Genomic DNA, 15,936 nt, shown 5'->3' on the forward strand with positions numbered 1-15,936 from the left:
TCGTCAGATTAACATACAATTCATTATTTTATGTCACTAACTGTGTGTCCAGTTCTCCTCGTAGTTTTGTGTCTCTCCCTCCCTTTCTCTCTCTCTCTCTGTATCTTTCTGCAGGTATCTCTCCATCCAGATCTTCATGTTGAACTGCATTTCTCTATGACCAACCCAATGTCTACTGTTGACATCTGCCTGTCATTCTTCTGTGCACCGACTATCGGCAGGGTGGTTCTCCCTTGCAGGCCGAAATTGAACTGAATTGAATTGATAGGATAGTGGTTTTCAACAGAACATGAAAAATACATGAATGATACAGCATTTCATTATAATTTCAGTCTTGTGAAATCATAAAAAAAAAAAAAAAATCATATTGAGGTGGTATCAAAAGTGAAACTGAATGGATGAATGACATGAAAAATTAATATTTTTAATATTTTCTAAGATTTTGTTTTACTTGTCTTTTTAGTAATGTTGTTCTCATGTTGTTAACTGCTTTCCTGCTTTCCTTCTCCCATTTTTTCCTGTTAAAGGTTTTTCTGGGAGTTTTTCCTTAGTCGATGTGAGGGTCGAAGGGCAGAGGATGTTGCTATGATGTTATGTTAAGCCCTTTGAGACAAACTGCTTATAATGGGCTATGCAAATAAATAAATAAAGTTGTCTTATAAGTAAAGTCCTGTTAAGATAAGGCTAAACTAACATTCTGTGCTTGCTTAGATGCTAGTCTGATAGATACTGGATGGACTAGGACTAGGACCCCAAAGCAGAGACGTACACACTGGTGAGTGGGAAAAGAAGGTTCTTTTAATCACTCTACAAACCCAGTCCAGAACAAATGCAGGCAGAGAAGGCAGGGAGCTGGCTGGCAGGAAGAAATCTTTAGCAGCATAACACAAGAGAATCTCTATTCAGGTAACACAGGAGAACAGCATGCAGAGGTAGAGCGTAGAATAATCTGACAGCAAGCAGGAGTGAAGGCCGGGTTTATAAAGTGGAGGGAATAGGTTGATAGAACTCAGGTGTGCCTGAACACCAGAGTGGCATGCCATCTTGGAGGCATGTCCCCACTGGAGCACAGGGGATCAGACAGGTGGCGGCACAAACAGACGGTTAGATGGACCACCCTCAGGGGCAGGATGGTCAGATGGTCAGTGGCTGGTCCTCCTGGACTCAATCTCTCACCTGGCTGCTCCCACCACACAGAAGAATAGCAAGATGGTGCCCTCAGCAGGCTCCTCAACAGAGGGTGAGTACTAGCGTGAGGGGGCATCAAGCTTGGCATTCCTGGAGCCTGGCGGGTAGGTGAGTGTAAAGTTGAACCGGCCCAGGAACAAAGCCCACCAAGCCTGACGGGAGTTGAGCCTGCGGGCAGTACGGAGGTAAGACAAGTTCTTATGGTCTGTCCATTCAACAAAAGGGTGAGTAGAGCCCTCCAACCAATGTCTCCACTCCTGAAGGGCCAGCACCACTGCCAACAACTCACGATTCCCCACATTGTAATTACTCTCCTCAGGTGTTACACGGCGAGAGAAAAATGCACAGGGGTGCAGCTTTTTCATCCTGCAGCGTTGGGACAGGACTGCCCCCACACCAGAGTCTGAGGCATCGACCTCCACCACAAACTGGACAGAAGGATCGGGATGACACAACACAGGAGCAGAAGAGAACATACTTTTAAGATTGGCAAAAGAGGCTTCAGCTGCAGGTGACCAAGCAAAGGGTGACTTAGGAGAGGTTAAACTGGTTAGTGGTGCAGCAACTTGACTGTAATTACGGATAAATCCACGGTAAAAATTGGCAAACCCTAGAAACCTTTGTAACTGCTTTCTATTGGTGGGAGTGGGCCATTCCTCCACTGCCTTAATCTTGAAAGAGTCAGACCTGATCAGCCCCTCCTCCACCACAAAGCCCAGAAAACTGACAGAAGAAACATTAAACTCACACTTTTCAGCTTTCACAAAGAGTTTGTTCTCTAAAAGTCTCTGAAGAATAGGGCTGGGTACCGAACTTCGGTTCTTCTATGGTACCGACTGAAATGCTTCGAGAGTATCAAAATATGCCCCATCTTTCGGTGCCAAGTTTCGATACCCAGAGGTTAATCACGTGATCAAGACCTGATCATGCTGCTGGCGATTGGCTGTAACGTTACCTGTAATTGCAGCATATAAACGCGGTTCACCTGGATCTGTGTTGGAAACTGTAGTGGTGTGTGTGTCCTTGAACCGGTTAAAAAAAATGCTACGAGGTGGAGTGTGGCTCCATTTTAGCAAGATTGATACCAATAGTGCGCGATACAATATATGCGAAAAAGTCATCGTTGCTAAGGCCGGCAACACGGCTAATTTGGTGAAGCACCTGACCGTGCACGCAATCAAGTTCAGAGCAGAAAGTTGCTCTGTGTTTAACTGCAAGAAGAGCGGATGGTCCGCAGCGGACCGCATCTTTCCTCCTCTCAGCATTCAAATCTGCCTGTGGACGTTACAAAGCCCAAGCGTACAGTGGCCGACAAGTACAAATGGGCATATACAGAAACGCGCTGCATATAGGAAAACAGGTGCAAAAGGAAAATGCTGCAAATACAGAAATGCGCTACGTATATACTACATATTCTTTTTTCTTTTTCTCTCTTTCTCTTTCTTTTTCAGCACTGCCCCTAGAGGCCTGGAGCACTTCCGTTGTATGACTGGATGTGCGGCTTTTCTTTCTGCATTTGTTTGCTTATATGCAGTGTGTTTCTGTATTTGCAGTGTTTTCCTTTTGCATCTGTTTCTTATATGTAGTGCGTTTCTGTATTTGTAACACACCGCTACCATACCGAGCGGCCTGATTCAAAATCTCCACCTTTGCAACTGCACTGGAAATTATTCGTTGTTTATTTTTTCTGTAAGAAAACCGCTTGGAGTGGTGAAATACCAAAGCTGAAAAATAAAACTAAAGATTTGTACTGTACTATATAATGTAATCTTCTTTTTGTTAGAATTAATATTATAAAATTGGTATTGAAAAAAGCATCGTTAAGGAACCGAAGTGAAGGTATCGGTATTGGTACCGGTATCGAAAATTTTTGATTGATACCCAGTAGCCCATCATCTAAATAAACAAAAACTAATCTATTGAGCACATCATGGAGGACATCATTAATAAGACGCTAAAAAACTGCAGGTGCGTTGTTTAATCCAAAAGGCATGACTAGGTACTCAAAATGTCTCAGTTGTGTTGAACTCAGTCTTCCATTTGTCCCCCTCCTTAGTTCTCACCAAGTGGTAAGCATTGCGTAGGTCCAACTTGGAGAAGATGGTGGGCTGGTGGAGGGGAGCAAAAGCTGAGTCAATCAGGGGAAGAGGGTACTTGCTTTGGATGGTGAATTCGTATAAGCCCCTGTAGTCTACACAGGGCCGTAGAGTCTTTTCAACAAAAAAGAATCCTGCTCCCATGGGCGAGGAGGATGGATGGATTAGGCCAGCTGTCAGAGAATCTGAAATATGACTCCATAGCCTCTCTTTCAGGTCTGGAGAGGTTGTAGAGCTTGCTGGTGGGATAGGGGGCACCAGGGAGCAGGTCAATACTGCAGTCATATAGTCTGTGAGGTGGTAGGGACAAAGCACGATCCTTGTTAAAAACCACCTGGAGGTCATGAAACTCTACTGGGACTGAAGCAAGATCTACAGGTTTGGGGAAAAAGGAGCTGAAATGGTGCTGGGGATGGCCTGGTGGACTCGAAGAATTGCAAGAGAAGAGCATTAAGAGGAATAAGCAGACTGTTACAGACTGTAACAGGCAAGTCCCCAAACCCCAAATACACCGAAGGTCACAACAAAGTTTTACCGACACATCCCACTTGCTGTTAAGAGGCTGTCAGGTCACAGAGCCAGCTGAACTGTGCTAAAAGCTAGCCTACACCAACAACACCGCATGTTTTTCTGATAAAAGATAACAGATAGTTAACAGATAGTTAACTGCACCTACAAAAACATGGTCTGTAATGTTATAGCTTGAACTAACTTTTGAGGGAGCATGGTGCATATTCGCAGGAAAAATATTCACACCAGACAAAACCCATGGGCTAATTGCTCATGGGCACATTAACTGAAAGATCCTGGTGGATATTATATTGCCTGATGGATGTACAGTGAGCTGTAAATTAATGTGTGTTGTTGTTGCCACATCTTAAAAAGAAAAAAAGGTTGATTTATTGCTGAACATTTGCAGCCATCCTCGTAGTAGATGTATGTAGAGAATTGGAAGGGGAGAAAGAGAGGACGGGGCAATAAAGAGGCAAGTAAAGAGGAAAGACAGGATGAGGCTGCAGAGTCAGAGAAAACAAGAGATGGAAGGTTGGAGTGCAACAGACAGTGACAAAGGGAAAAATAAAAGGACTGAGAAACATTAATGTCCCTCACCGATCCACTTGTCATTTCCATACCAGGACAGATTGCCTTTCGTGCTGTCGTAGTAACCAATCTTCTTATAGCTTCCCCCTATGAGAAAGAGAGAAAAAGAGAGAGAAAACAAAGGATCACACTAACTCTAATTTACCATATAATTATTCAGGGTGGGATTTTAGCATTGATTCAGACCTTTACAAAATTCTCTGCCCATGTTTTTTCGTGCTAGCCCCAGGTATGCATCCCAGCCAGCTACCTTACAGTCTGCCTCTCAGTCAACAACCACTTGCTAGCTTCTCATTAGCTCCAGCTCCTGAGTTGGTGAGCCACCAGCTTGCTAGCCTCTTTTCAGTCCTTGTTCTACAACAGAAACCTGCAGCCTTCATGTTACAGCAGCAACCCCTTATTTCTGATATGCAGTGAATGCTGGATTCTGAGATGCACCTGTCAACAGTTCCCAAGCTGCAGCTGTTCCCTGTTTCCAAGGCTTCACAGGCTACCCTATCACCAGCCTTGAGCCTTGCTGCCCTGTTGCTGGCCTCTAGCCCTGCTGTCCTGTCTGTTCTGATCTGCAGCTGCCAATCTGTGGTCCTAACCTCTAGTGTCATCACCAGTCTGCTGGGCAGTTCCACCCATTTGCCACCAGCCTCCAGCTCAATCTCCAGAGGGGTTCTATCTTCAACACCAGCTTCCAGGGGGCCCCACTGATGAAGTGGTGACAAAAGGTGGTGGTTTACATAAAGAGCTGGCATCGGCTCTGTTGGCAAAATATAGCCTGCCAGTACAACTGTGATGCACTAGTACTGACACTGGTTAGTTGGAACACCTGCACAGAAAAGATCTTGTGCCCTGTACAACCCCTGTATCAGAAGACATATGCCGTGGCCTAGAGGTTGGAGAAGCGGCTTGTGATCGGAGGGTCACCGGTTCGATTCCCCCACCGGACGGGCAGGAAAAATTTGGGTGTGGTGGAGTGATTAATGCGAAAAAATGCTCCCCCCCCTTCATTACTGAAGGCTGATGTGCCCTTGAGCAAGGCACTTAACCCCCCCAATATGCTCCCCGGGCGCTTGACGCTGCCCACTACTCCTGTGTGTGTTTCATTGCATGGGTGTTGCATGTGTGTTCAACTAAGAATGGGTCAAATGCAGAAGACAAATTCAGTATGTGTATGTAAAAATATATGTACTGCTAATAGAGTTGATTCTTCTTCTTCTCTTCTTCTTCTTCTCCCCAAGGAAAAGATTAGGAGAAACTGAAGAAACATACTCCAAAATGATTGTGTCAACATGCTATTTGTGGATTTGAGCATTACTATTGGTGTCTGTCCCTTGCAGGCCAGGTGTGGCTTATTAGCTATCAGCGAGATTAAAATCCAGAAGAATATATCTGATCTTGACTGTTTCAGAGATCTTTCCAACCTCAAAAAAAAAAAAAAAAAAAAAAAAAAATCTGAGGAAACTCTAAGTAGTTGTCTTTTTGCTCATATCTTGTTGATGAGTAAACTCGCATGAAATCTTAAAATTATACTTTTTCCTATCACCATGTAATCAGGTAACCCCATATAATATTCCAGGATTGCTAATGCCACAGATCTCAGACATTTAAAACCCAACTTTCTATTTTCTTTTCAGTTCTTAGCCATTGTGAATAGACTATATAGAACTCGTTTTCCAATTGCAAGGGCAAGATTGATGTGCATTGCACCTAATAAGTTGACTATTAAAATGAAATTTAAAAGAATAATTTAAAAGGAAGAACATGTATTGTGGCATACCTTGAAGCTGTTCAATAAGAGTCCAGGCCATTCGAGAGCCTTGAGCATCAAATACAACATGGCCCTGAGGGAAAATAGCAAGATTTTGTGACACTTAAGAAATTGTGAAATTAATACAAAAGACTTTCTCTAAAGCTACTCTGTTTGTGTTTTCTGTCTCACAAATCCAGAACTTTCTCACCTTCTCTCTCATTTAATGCAACTCCACCCTCCTCTAATTTTTATACTTACTGAAATTCCTTCAAAGGAGCTTGTATTCAGGGCTCGGTAGATCTCAGCAGTAATTTCTCGATTGTTGTAGTTGAAATCTTGTAGTTGGTGACCCTTGACCTTTAAAGGACCAACAGTTTTATTGAGAGCCAGGGCTAAAGCCCACACAGCGTCATAAGCCAGTGGAGCCTCCTGGAAACCACCTGTCTCCTCTGGATTTTTACCCCCGAGTTTAGACATCAGTTGGCCAAGAAACTCCTGAGAAGTCTACAGAAGAGAGAATATGACAAGATAATACTTGGTTATGCATGCATGATGAGTTGGTACATCTGGATTATAAGATAAGATAAGATGAACTTTATTGTTCCGCAGTGGGGAAATTTACTTGTCGTGGCAGCTCATAAGAACAGAAATAGTGTGCAAAAACAGTTACAAAAAAATATAGAGGTAATAAATTAAATTAACAAATTAACCATTTACAGTACAGGAAACACAGTATAATTCAGTTCAATTCAATTCATTTTATTTATATAGCACCAATTCACAACAAAAGTTATCTCATGACACTTTCCAATTTTAGCAGTTCTAGACCAAACTCTTTAATTAAACTGTAAATACAGAGAGCCCAACATTCCCCCTTGAGCAAGCACTAGGCGACAGTGGCAAGGAAAAACTGCCTTTTAGAAGGCAGAAACCTTGGAGCAGACCCCGGCTCAAGATGGGCGGCCATCTGCCTTGACCGGTTGGGTTGAGAGAGAGGGAGAGAGAGAGAGAGAGAGAGTGAGAGAGAGAGAGCAAGGGAGAGAGGGAAAGGGGGTGGGGTGTGAGAGAAGGAGCACACAAGCAGAGATGCATAGCAGCAGTAATAATACCAAAAGTATCGGAAATGTAGATAATGATAATGACAATGAAGTATACAGAAGGTATTATGGTGATTTTGATAACAATAGTAGTAACAATAATGGTAGTAGCTGTACTGAGTCGTAACAGAATTAAATCAGATTATGACTAAACAGTAGTAATCACAGTAGGTTTTGAGCAGGACGACAGCAGGACCGCAGCAGGAGGTCCAATCATGATCGATAGGAATCTGTGGGACAAGAAAGCACAAGGACTCCAGGGAAGAAGTTGAGTAAGTAATATGTATTAATGGGACATGAATGTGTGCAGAAGGAGAGGGAGAGGAAGAAAGAGCGTCATGAGAGGGCCCCCGGTAGTCTAAGCCTATAGCAGCATAACTAGGGGCCGGCCTAGGCCAGCCCTAACTATAAGCTTTATCAAAGAGGAAAGTTTTTAGTCTACTCTTAAATATAGAGAGGGTGTCCGCCTCCCGGACCGAAACCGGAAGATGGTTCCACAGTAGAGGAGCTTGATAACTAAAGGCTCTGGTTCCCAATCTACTTTTGAGGACTCTGGGAACCACAAGTAGCCCTGCATTTTGGGAACGCAAAGTTCTGGTGGGATAATAGGGTACTATTAACTCTTTAAGATAGGATGGTGCCTGACCGTTCAGGGCTTTATATGTGAGGAGGAGAATTTTAGAATCTATCTATTTTACAGGTAGCCAATGTAGAGAAGCCAGTACAGGAGAGATATGAGCTCTCATGCTGGTTCTTGTCAGTAGTCGTGCTGCAGCATTCTGGATTAGCTGGAGAGTCTTTATAGATTTATTGGGGCAGCCTGATGGAAGGGAGTTACAGTAATCCAGTCTAGAGGTAATGAATGCATGGACTAATTTTTCTGCATCTTTCTGACTCAGGATGTGCCTAATCTTTGCGATATTGCGGACGTGAAAGAATGCAGTCTTTGAAATATTTGCTATGTGCGAGTTAAAGGACATGTCCTGGTCAAAGATAACTCCTAAATTTCTTACAGTGGAGCTTGAGGCCATGGCTAAGCCGCCTGGCAATGCAATATCACTGCATAATTTGTTTCTAAGGTGTTCGGGGCCCAGAACAATAACTTCAGTTTTGTCTGAATTTCGAAGTAGGAAGTTGCAGGTCATCCAGGTTTTTATGTCTTTAAGACATGCCTGAAGCTTGACTAGCTGATTTGTTTCATCTGGTTTCATTGATAAGTACAATTGTGTGTCATCCACATAACAATGAAAATGTATGGAGTGTTTCCTAATAATATCACCAATGGGGAGCATATACAGGCTGAATAATATTGGCCCAAGGACAGAACCTTGGGAAACTCCATGACTAACTTTTGTGAGTGTGGACGATGTATCATTAACATGAACAAATTGAAATCGATCTGATAAATAAGACTGAAACCAGCTTAATGCAGTTCCTTTGATGCCAATTAGGTGTTCCAATCTGTGCAGTAATATAGAGTGGTCAATGGTGTCAAATGCAGCACTAGGACCTAACAGTACAAGGACAGAGATAAATCCCTTGTCTGATGCCAGGAGGAGGTCATTTGTGACTTTCACCAATGCTGTTTCTGTGCTATGATGAGCTCTAAAGCCAGATTGAAAATTTTCAAATAAGTTATTATTTTGAAGAAAGTCATATAACTGATTGGCGATTGTTCTTTCAAGGATCTTGGAAAGAAATGGAAGGTTAGATATTGGTCTATGGTTGCTTACAACCTCTGGGTCAAGTGTGTTTTTAAGGAGAGGTTTGACTACAGCTACTTTAAAGGACTGGGGTACATAGCCTGTTATCAGGGACAGATTGATCATGTCTAATAGACAGGTGCTAAGTAAGGGTTTGCTCATGACATTATCCACTTGCTGTTCATTTTCACTGTTTACCTCACCCACTTGCACTATACTCCACCCTGCACTACCTCACTTTTGGACTACCTCCAGAAACATATTTATTGTACTTATCTTATTTTATTTTGTTTTACTTTATTCTATTCTATTTTATTTTATTTTATTTTATTCTTCTATTATATGTTACTTGTTACGTTCTATGTATGCACCAATCACCAAGACAAATTCCTAGTAATGTGAAACATCTTCACTTACAATGGCAATAAAGTCTTTTCTGATTCTGATTCTAAAGCTTCTTTGAGAAGGTTAGTAGGGATGGGGTCTAAGAGGCATGTTGTTGGCTTGGATGAATATACGAGTGAGTATAGCTGATGGGGATCAAGTAGTCAAGATGATTATCTGTTTCTACTGTTGGTTCTAAGACACTAGTGTTTGATTTTACATCAGTATCAGCTGAGGTCAGTAGGTGCTGAATTTTGTCTCTAATGTTTAAGATCTTGTCGTTAAAAAAGATTATAAAGTCATTGCTGCTAAGGGTCACAGGAATACAAGGCTCGATAGCACTATGGCTCTCTGTCAGCCTGGCTACAGTGCTGAAGAGAAACCTGAGATTATGCTTGTTATCCTCAATTAATTTGGAGTAATAGGCTGCTCTGGCAGTCCGTAGGGCCTTCCTATATAATCTAAGACTGTCTTGCCAGATTGAGCGAGATTCAATAAGTTTGGAGGAACGCCATTTCCTCTCAAGTTTTTGCACATTTTGCTTTAATTTGCGAACCTCTGTATTATACCAGGATGCAAGTTTCTTTTGCTTTATGAGTTTCTTTTTTAGCAGGGCAACAGAGTCTAAAGTCGTCTTTAGTAAACTTGCAGCACTGTCCACGAAATGGTCGATTTGAGAGGGATTATTGTATTGTTCACTAGTATGGGGACATGATACTGAAGTTAAGGACAATAGAACTGTTTTTTTAAATTTAGCCACAGCACTATCAGACAGGTACCTAGTGTAGGAGTTTTTTTCTTGGTGGTATGTAGTCAAATAGTATAAACTCAAAAGTTATTAAACAATGGTCAGACAGAAGAGGATTTTGTTCAAAGACTCTTAAATGTTCTACATCAATGCCATATGTTAGAACAAGGTCAAGAGTGTGATTGAAGCAATGAGTGGGTTTATATACACACTGACAGAAGCCGATTGAATCAAAGAGAGAGATAAATGCTGCGCGAAGGCTATCATTACTATCATCCATGTAGATGTTGAAATCACCCATAATAGTAACTTCATTAGTTTTAAGGACCAGACTCGATAGGAACTCTGGAAATTCCAGTAAAAATTCAGAGTATGGGCCAGGAGAGCGGTACACTACAACAATAAAAATTGGTTGTATTGTTTTCCAGGTAGGGTGTGAGAGAGTAAGAATAAGGCTTTCGAATGAATGGTAGTTGACTTTGGGCTTTGGACTAAATGATAGGTTTGGGTCAAAAATGGCGGCAACTCCACCTCCTCAGCCGGTGTCTCAAGGAATGTGAGTATTAATATGACTTTGGGGAGTGGATTCATTTAAGCTGACATATTCTTCTGGCTGAAGCCAGGTTTCAGTTAAACAAAATAAATCTATATTATTGTCCAATATTAATCATTCACTATTACAGCTTTAGATGAGAGAGATCTAATATTTAACAGTCCACATTTAATTCTCCTATTTGATGTAGCTGTGGAGGTGTTGGTCTTGATCTTTATTAGATTTTTATGTATAACTCCTCTTTTTGAATTTGGTTAAATTAATTTAAGTGGTCGGGGGACAGACACAGTCTCTATGGGATATTGGGTGGGTAACTGTAATGGAAGCACAGAGAGGCATGTAGGACTGCAACTCTGCCTCCTGGTCTCAACTCTGGGTTGTCAGGGTTTTGGTTTATAATATACAGTATAATATACAGTATATAGTATAATATACAGCTATATACAAGTCCTCATAAGGGAGGAAAAGAGGACTAGTGCTGCCCGGTCCCCAACAGACCACAGCGTAGTGAATAGCAGAGGCTACCACAGAGTCATAGAAAGTCCTTAGGAGGGGCCTCCACACTCCAAAGGACCTCAGTCTCCTCAGAAGGTGGAGGCGACTTTGGCCCTTCTTGTATAGGACATCAGTGTTATGTGACCAGTCCAGTTTATGGTTGAGGTGAACACCCAGATACTTGAAACTGTCCACCATCTCAATGTCCGAGCCCTGGATGTTCACTGGTGTAAGTGGTAATGTCCTTCTCCGGAAGTCATCTCCATCTCCTTTGTTTTACTGGTGTTTAAAGCACAGAAGAATGCAAAGGAGAATCAGCTTTATTGACAGTATATGTTTTTTTATATACACACCTGAATTCGTATTCTGCATTTGACCCATCCTTGGTTGAACACACACATGCAACACCCCACCAAATTACATGCAGTGAAACACACAGGGGCAGTGGGCAGCATCAGGGGAGCATGTTGGTGGGTTAAGTGCCTTGCTCAAGGGCACATCAGCCGGCTAATGGAGGGGGGGAACGCATTTTTCGCATTAATCACTCCACCACACTCAAATTTTTCCTCCTCGTCCGGTGGGGGAATCGAACCGGTGACCCTCCCATCACAAGCCACTTCTCCAACCTCTAGACCACGGCTGCCCCCACAGGTGGTTGCGTTCACACCAGTCCACCAAACTCCAGGATGACTGACCTGTACTCCTTCTCATTCCCCTCAGACACACAGCCAACAATGATTGAGTCTTCAGAGAACTTCTGGAAGTGACATCTGCTGGTGTTGTAGGTGAAGTCCGAAATGTAGAGGGTGAAGAGGAAAGGTGAGAGCACTGTTCCCTGGGGGGCCCCTGTGCTGCAGACCACCACCTCAGACACACAGTTACACAGTCTCACGTACTGTGGCCTGTTGGTGAGGTAGTCGATGATCCAAGCAGCCAAAGGTCCATCCACTCCTGCTCTCTCCAAGCAGTCCTGTTCTCTCCAGCTTCCCTCTCAGCAGCACTGGTTGAATTGTGTTGAATGCGCTTGAGAAGTCAAAAAACATGATTCTCACAGCGCTCCCAGCACTCTCCAGGTGAGTCAGAGCCTGATGCAGCAGGTAGATGACAGCATCATCCACCCCAATGTTTGGCCTGTAGGCAAACTGCAGCGTGCCCATCGCTGTACTCACCACAGAGCGAAGGTGACTGAGGATGAGCCTCTCCATGGAACCACACAGGAGGTTTTCCACAGGACAGGGACCTTCTTTAGACTGAGGCTGAGATTGAAGATGTACATGACCACCTCACAGAGCTGGTCAGCACAGTCCCCAAGCAGTCTGGGGCTGATCCCGTCTGGTCCTGCAGCTTTCCTGCTTTTCAGCTGCCTCAGTTTTCTCCTCACCTGGTCCGATGTTAAGAAGAGGAGTGAGGGAGGGGGAGGGGCATGGGGAGGGGAGGGGAGAGGGGTGGACAGTAGGTGATGGGGAGGCTGATAGTGGTGGGGGGGCTGGTGTGAAGTGGTGTGAAGACGGGGGTGATGGGAGGTGGAGTGGTGGTGGTAGTGGAGATGTGTGAAGAGGGGAGAAGATGGGTGGCAGAGGGGGTGGGGTTGGAATTAAATCTGTTGAAAAACAGGTTTAATTCACTTGCCCAGCGCTGGTTGACTTCAGCTGTCCCTATTTGGTCTGAATGTGTTGAAAGGAATGGTGAACCAAAATGCTACATTGAGGTAGATGATTTTTGTTTATTTTAACATGATCTTGAAATACATGATAAATGGGGGCATATGCATATATACACATATATATATATATAGATACATATATACAGTGGTATGAAAAAGTTTGGGCAACCCTGATCATTTTCAGGATTTTCCTTTATAAATCATTGGTTGTTCGGATCAGCAATTTCAGTTAAATATATCATATAGCAGACAAACACAGTGATATTTCAGAAGTGAAATGAAGTTTATAGGATTAACAGAAAGTGTGCAACAATTACTTAAACAACATTAGGCAGGTGCATAAATTTGGGCACCCTTGTTGTTTTATTGATTTGAGTACCTTTAGCACTAATTATTGGAACACAAAGTTTGTTTGGTAAGCTCATTGACCCTTGACCTACATACACAGGTGAATCCGATCATGAGAAAGGGTATTTCAGGTGGCCAGTAGCAAGTTGTTCTCCCTTTTGCATCTTCTCTGAGGAGTGGCAACATGGGAGCCTCAAAACAACTCTCAAATGACCTGAAAACAAAGATTGTCCAACATCATGGTTTAGGGGAAGGATACAAAAAGCTGGCTCAGAGATTTAAGCTGTCAGTTTCCACTGTGAGGAACATAGTGAGGAAATGGAAGACCACAGGCACAGTCCTAGTTAAGGCCCGGAGTGGCAGGCCAAGAAAAATCTCTGATAAGCAGAGGCGAGGAATGGTGAAAACGGTCAAACTCAACCCACAGACCAGCTCCAAAGACCTACAACATGATCTTGCTGCAGATGGTGTCACTGTGCATCGTTCAACTATTCAGCGCACTTTGCACAAGGAGATGCTGTATGGGAGAGTAATGCGGCGGAAGCCTTTTCTACGCACATGCCACAAACAGAGTCGCTTGAGGTATGCTAAAGCACATTTGGACAAGCCAGCTTCCTTTTGGAATAAGGTGCTGTGGACTGATGAATGTGAAATTGAGTTATTTGGACATAACAAGGGGCAGTATGCATGGCGGAAGAAGAACACAGCATTCCAAGACAAACACTTGCTACCCACAGTAAAATGTGGTGGTGGTTCCATCATGCTGTGGGGCTGTGTGGCCAGTGCAGGTACTGGCAATCTTGTAAAAGTTGAAGGTCGCATGGATTCCAGTCAGTATCAGCAGATTCTTGCCAACAATGTTCAAGAATCAGTGACAAAGTTGAAGTTGCGCCGGGGCTGGATACTTCAACAAGACAACGACCCCAAACACTGCTCAAACTCTACAAAGGCATTCATGCAGAGGAACAACTACAACGTTCTGGAATGGCCATCTCAGTCCCCAGACCTGAACATTATTGAAAATCTGTGGTGTGATTTAAAGCGGGCTGTCCATGCTCGGAAACCATCAAACCTGACTGAACTGGAGATTTTTTGTAAAGAAGAATGGTCAAAAATACCTTCAACCAGACTCCAGACCCTCATTGGAAGCTATAGGAAGCGTTTAGAAGCTGTTATTTCTGCAAAAGGAGGATCTACGAAATATTGATGTCATTTTTCTGTTGTGGTGCCCAAATTTATGCACCTGCCTAATGTTGTTTAAGTAATTGTTGCACACTTTCTGTTAATCCTATAAACTTCATTTCACTTCTGAAATATCACTGTGTTTGTCTGCTATATGATATATTTAACTGAAATTGCTGATCCGAACAACCAATGATTTATAAAGGAAAATCCTGAAAATGATCAGGGGTGCCCAAACTTTTTCATACCACTGTATATATATACACACACACACACATAGGTATATGTGTGTATACATATATATACTGTGGCTGATTGTCTTGTGCTAATGCAATTGCTTGATGCTTGGTTTTTGATCAAAAGTAATTTAATTATAACAAATAAGTGTAGCAATCTGAAACGGTGGCGCTGCCAAATTACAAACAATACAAATTCTTGCATAATGTTGCTTTTTATATTTAAAAAGTCAAAACTGATTTGGTTTGTGAGAGGGAGACTGTCAAGTTTTGTAATATTTAAAAGGTACTCTGTGATTTCTGACCTCTAGTGGAGCAATGTTTGTGTTAGTCAGATAGTGTCAGTTTACGATGGTCTGTGTGAATACTTGATTCTAACTTGCTGACCATTAATTACTGTTATACCATGGACTGGGTGTATTTAATTCTGATTGGTTGCATGTTATCAAATAATTCCTGATAATGGACACCTACTAAGTACACTGCTCAACAAAAATAAAGGGAAAACTAAAATAACAAATAGAGGGATCCCTCCTCTGTTGCTCACCCTGAGGTTTCTTCCATTTTTTCCTGTTAAAGGTTTTTCTGGGAGTTTTTCCTTAGTCGATGTGAGGGTCGAAGGGCAGAGGATGTTGCTGATGTTATGTTAAGCCCTTTGAGACAAACTGCTTGTAAAAATGGGCTATACAAATAAAGTTGACTTGACTTGACTTGACTTAATAATAGAAAAAAAAATAGATCTCAATGAATGAAATATTCCAGCTGAAAATCTTCATTCATTACATAGTGGAATACGTAGAGTACAAAATAACATAAAAATAATCAATGTAAATCAAAATTATTATCCCATGGAGGTCTGGATTTGGAATCATACTCAAAATAAAAGTGGAAAATCACATTACAGGCTGATCCAACTTGAGTGGAAATTCCTCAAGACAAGTCAAAATGAGGCTCAGTAGTGTGTGTGGCCTCCACATGCCTGTATGACCTCCCTGCAACACCTGGGTATGGTCCGGACGAGGTGGCGGATGTTCTCCTGAGAGATCTCCTCCCAGACCTGGATTAAAGCATCAGTCAACTCCTGGACAGTCTGTGGTGCAACGTGGCATTGGTGGAACGATGGAACGAGACATGATGGCCTCGGTTGGATTCAGATCTGGTGAACAGGTAGGCCAGTCCGTAGCATCAATGCCTTCATCATGCAGGAACTGCTGACACATTTCAGCCACATGAGGCCTAGCATTGTCATGCATCTTAAGGAACCCAGGGCCCACTGCACCAGCATATGGTCTCACAATGAGTAGATAGATAGATAGATAGATAGATACTTTATTGATCCCAAGGGAAATTCAGGAAGGTCTGAGGAAATCATCCCGGTACCTAATGGCAGTACCTCTG

The 15,936-nt window shown here is 42.7% G+C and overlaps 1 protein-coding gene across 1 annotated transcript in view; it reads right to left on the reverse strand.

The window, feature by feature from the left end:
- The window catches only part of gabbr1b (gamma-aminobutyric acid (GABA) B receptor, 1b), a 167,347-nt gene that overhangs the window by 83,217 nt on the left and 68,194 nt on the right, over window positions 1–15,936 (reverse strand). Inside the window, exons 7-9 of the mRNA XM_046416938.1 lie at window positions 6,388–6,633; window positions 6,157–6,220; window positions 4,395–4,472 (exon numbers count right to left, since the gene is read on the reverse strand). Of these exons, the coding sequence (XP_046272894.1) occupies window positions 4,395–4,472; window positions 6,157–6,220; window positions 6,388–6,633 (388 nt within the window). The remainder of the gene's footprint in view (window positions 1–4,394; window positions 4,473–6,156; window positions 6,221–6,387; window positions 6,634–15,936) is intronic.

The sequence above is a fragment of the Scatophagus argus genome, chromosome 17 (assembly GCF_020382885.2).
Source record: "Scatophagus argus isolate fScaArg1 chromosome 17, fScaArg1.pri, whole genome shotgun sequence".
Classification (NCBI taxonomy): Eukaryota; Metazoa; Chordata; class Actinopteri; family Scatophagidae; genus Scatophagus; species Scatophagus argus.